General features: G+C 65.6%; 1 protein-coding gene across 1 annotated transcript in view; it reads right to left on the bottom strand.

Annotated features, from left to right (window-relative positions):
- GRIN2C (glutamate ionotropic receptor NMDA type subunit 2C) overlaps nt 1-2491 on the bottom strand; it is a 15961-nt gene that overhangs the window by 4502 nt on the left and 8968 nt on the right. The window contains exons 7-9 of the mRNA XM_026090584.1: nt 2354-2486; nt 1489-1721; nt 9-904 (exon numbers count right to left, since the gene is read on the bottom strand). Of these exons, the coding sequence (XP_025946369.1) occupies nt 9-904; nt 1489-1721; nt 2354-2486 (1262 nt within the window). The remainder of the gene's footprint in view (nt 1-8; nt 905-1488; nt 1722-2353; nt 2487-2491) is intronic.

The following is a 2491-nucleotide window of genomic DNA, read 5'->3' as shown; positions in this document are numbered from 1 at the left end:
GCCCGCGCCGCCTCTCGCCCCGCTCCCGGGACGCGCGGGACGAGGCGGCGCGCCGGCTCAGCCGCTCCTGCTCCGCCGCCGTGCCGGCCCCCGGCCCCGAGGCTCTGCAAGTCCTCTCGGCTCCGGGGAAGGAGCCGTGGGCGCACGAGGGCGGCCCGAAAGGGCTTCCCACCACCTCCTTCGTGGAAGYGGAGAGCAGCCGGGGCAGCGGCGCCGGGCCGCCGTGTCCGCCGTCCCCGTAGAGCAGCGGGGTGCTGTGCAGCCGGTCGCCCCGCGCCGGCGGCCGCTTGTGCTCCCGGTAGATGTCCGGCAGGGGAAGCTCCCTCGGCGGCGTCAGGGGCGAGAGCGTGGCGCCCACGTGGTTGCCCATCAGCAGCTGGTCTCGGCCATCCCCCTCCGGCGTGGTCTTCACCAGGAGGTGGGGGAAACCGCCCACCGCGGAGCCCGGCAGCGCTCTGTCCCCCGAACAGCCGCCCCGAAACTTCAGCGGGTGAAGGATGTGGGGCTGCTCGTTGGCCCCTCGCCACTTCTCGTCCCCAGGCAGCCTGGAGTCCACCAGGACGGGCTGGGGCAGGCCCGCAGGAGCGCCCTTGGGTGCGTAGACCCGGCCGAACCTCTCCGGTGGGGCGGGGGGCCGGTGGGCGCCCGTGCTGTTCTGCACCACGAGCTGGGGTGTCCTCAGCGAGAAGGTGGTCTGGAGGCGCTCGCTGCGGCTGCTCCAGTCCTCGATGGTGCGCGTGGCGGTCTCCAGCGAGCCGCCCACGCTGGCCGTCGACACCATGTCCTTGGCGGCCTGTAGCATCTTCAGCACGTTGGCTTGGGCCGAGCCGGCCGTGACGTCGGGGGTGGGCACCCGCACGGGGCTCGCCAGGGTCTGGACCCCGTTGAAGCAGCTGTAAATGCCCTGCGGAGAGAGGGGAACCCCCCTGGCCCCATCAGCGGAGCAGCTGGAGCTCCATGTCCCACATCCACCAGTCCGGCCCGTCCTGCACGCAGTCTGCCAATGCCTCTACACCAGCGGCTGGTTTGGGTGGATCAAGAAGAGCTGGCATGAGATGACACGGCTCAGGCCAAGATCTCCGGCTATTAGGAAAGCCAAGCCGAGATCTTCACATGTGCCCCATCCTCCGTCTTAGCCCCTTTCCATGCTGGGGACCCCACAAGCACCCGCTCCACTGCCCGGCCAGAGAAACCCCCACATCCCCGCTCCCACCTCCACCATGGAGCAGCTCCCATCCCACTGCCATCCCCCATTCTACAGACCAGGCTCCTCACATGAGCGAAGGGAGACCAAAGCCCTGTCCCAGTGCCCGCTCACCGACATCCCCAGCGACACCTTTCCCCAACCGACAATGCATTTCAACACGAGCATTTCCACCAGCAAGCCCCACGCAGGTCCAAGGGGCATCAGCAAAGCTCTGCCCACCTCCACGGCCCGGCAGGAGGAAATCTGGGCACTCTGAGAGCCCCCGGTGGCCACGTGCTCACCCTGCTGATGGCCAGGAGGAAGTCGAGCTTGTGGGACTTGGGGACGGAGTGCCGCAGCTTCCAGTAGACGAGGTGCTCCCAGGCGAAGACCAGCAGGCTCAGCCCCATGGCCACCAGCAGCATGTAGAAAACCCCAGCCATGTTGTCGATGTCGAGCTTGCTGCTCATCACCTCGTTCTTCTCATTCTGGCAGATGCCTGACAGCCAAACCGTCTCCAGCTTCTGTGTTTCACCTGGGACCACACATACAGAGGCATGGGGTGAAAAAGTCCCACTCAGGCCGTGTCTCCTCAAGCACAGCTCCTACCCATCACCGTCACTGGAGGAAAAGGACAAAATCACCCCCTGGAGCTGGTATCAGCTCTACCCTTGCCATCGCCTGTGGCCTGAGCATCCCGCGAGACGCTCATGCTTCTCCCAGGCCCTCTCCCTTCTCTTTTCTCCCCTTCGCCCCTCCATCTTCCTCCTCCCTCGTGCTGGCTGGCCACACTCCCTGTCTTGTGATGTTCCTTCTCCTTCCCCTGCTCCCTGGTCCTCATATGTTTTGTGCACGGCAGTCTCCAAGCCGACGGCAGGGTCTGAGCCCCTCTGAGGGCGCCAGGGACCAAAAYGGCCCATGCCAAGGGCGGGCAGATGGCAAAGCCTCATCCTCTGCTGTCCCTGGGTTAATTCGCTGTGCCAGGATGGGCTTCCATGGGCCAGAAGACCCTCATGTTGTCCTTTACAAGACTGAAACAAATAAACACTTTAAAATAAAACCAGCAGCTTCTCTCTGCCAGCAAGAGCGCTGGGGAGGGGACGAGCAAGGAGCGCGTCGGAAGAGGCTAACGAGGAGCTGGTGGGGCTCGGCTCGGCGCGCACCCACCGTCTCCCAGGAACTGCAGCAGGGCCAGGTCGATGGCCCGCTTCCAGCGCGAGTCCTTCTGCAGGGCGATGCCGTAGCCCGTGGTGGCGAAGACCTTCCCGCTGCCGATGGTCACCAGCTTGCAGCCCTCGTCCTTGC

Source organism: Apteryx rowi, unplaced genomic scaffold, assembly GCF_003343035.1.
Source record: "Apteryx rowi isolate R43461 unplaced genomic scaffold, aptRow1 scaffold_86, whole genome shotgun sequence".
NCBI lineage: Eukaryota > Metazoa > Chordata > Aves > Apterygiformes > Apterygidae > Apteryx > Apteryx rowi.
The sequence above is the reverse complement of the archived record's forward strand: the minus strand, read 5'-3'. Positions and strand labels throughout refer to the sequence as shown.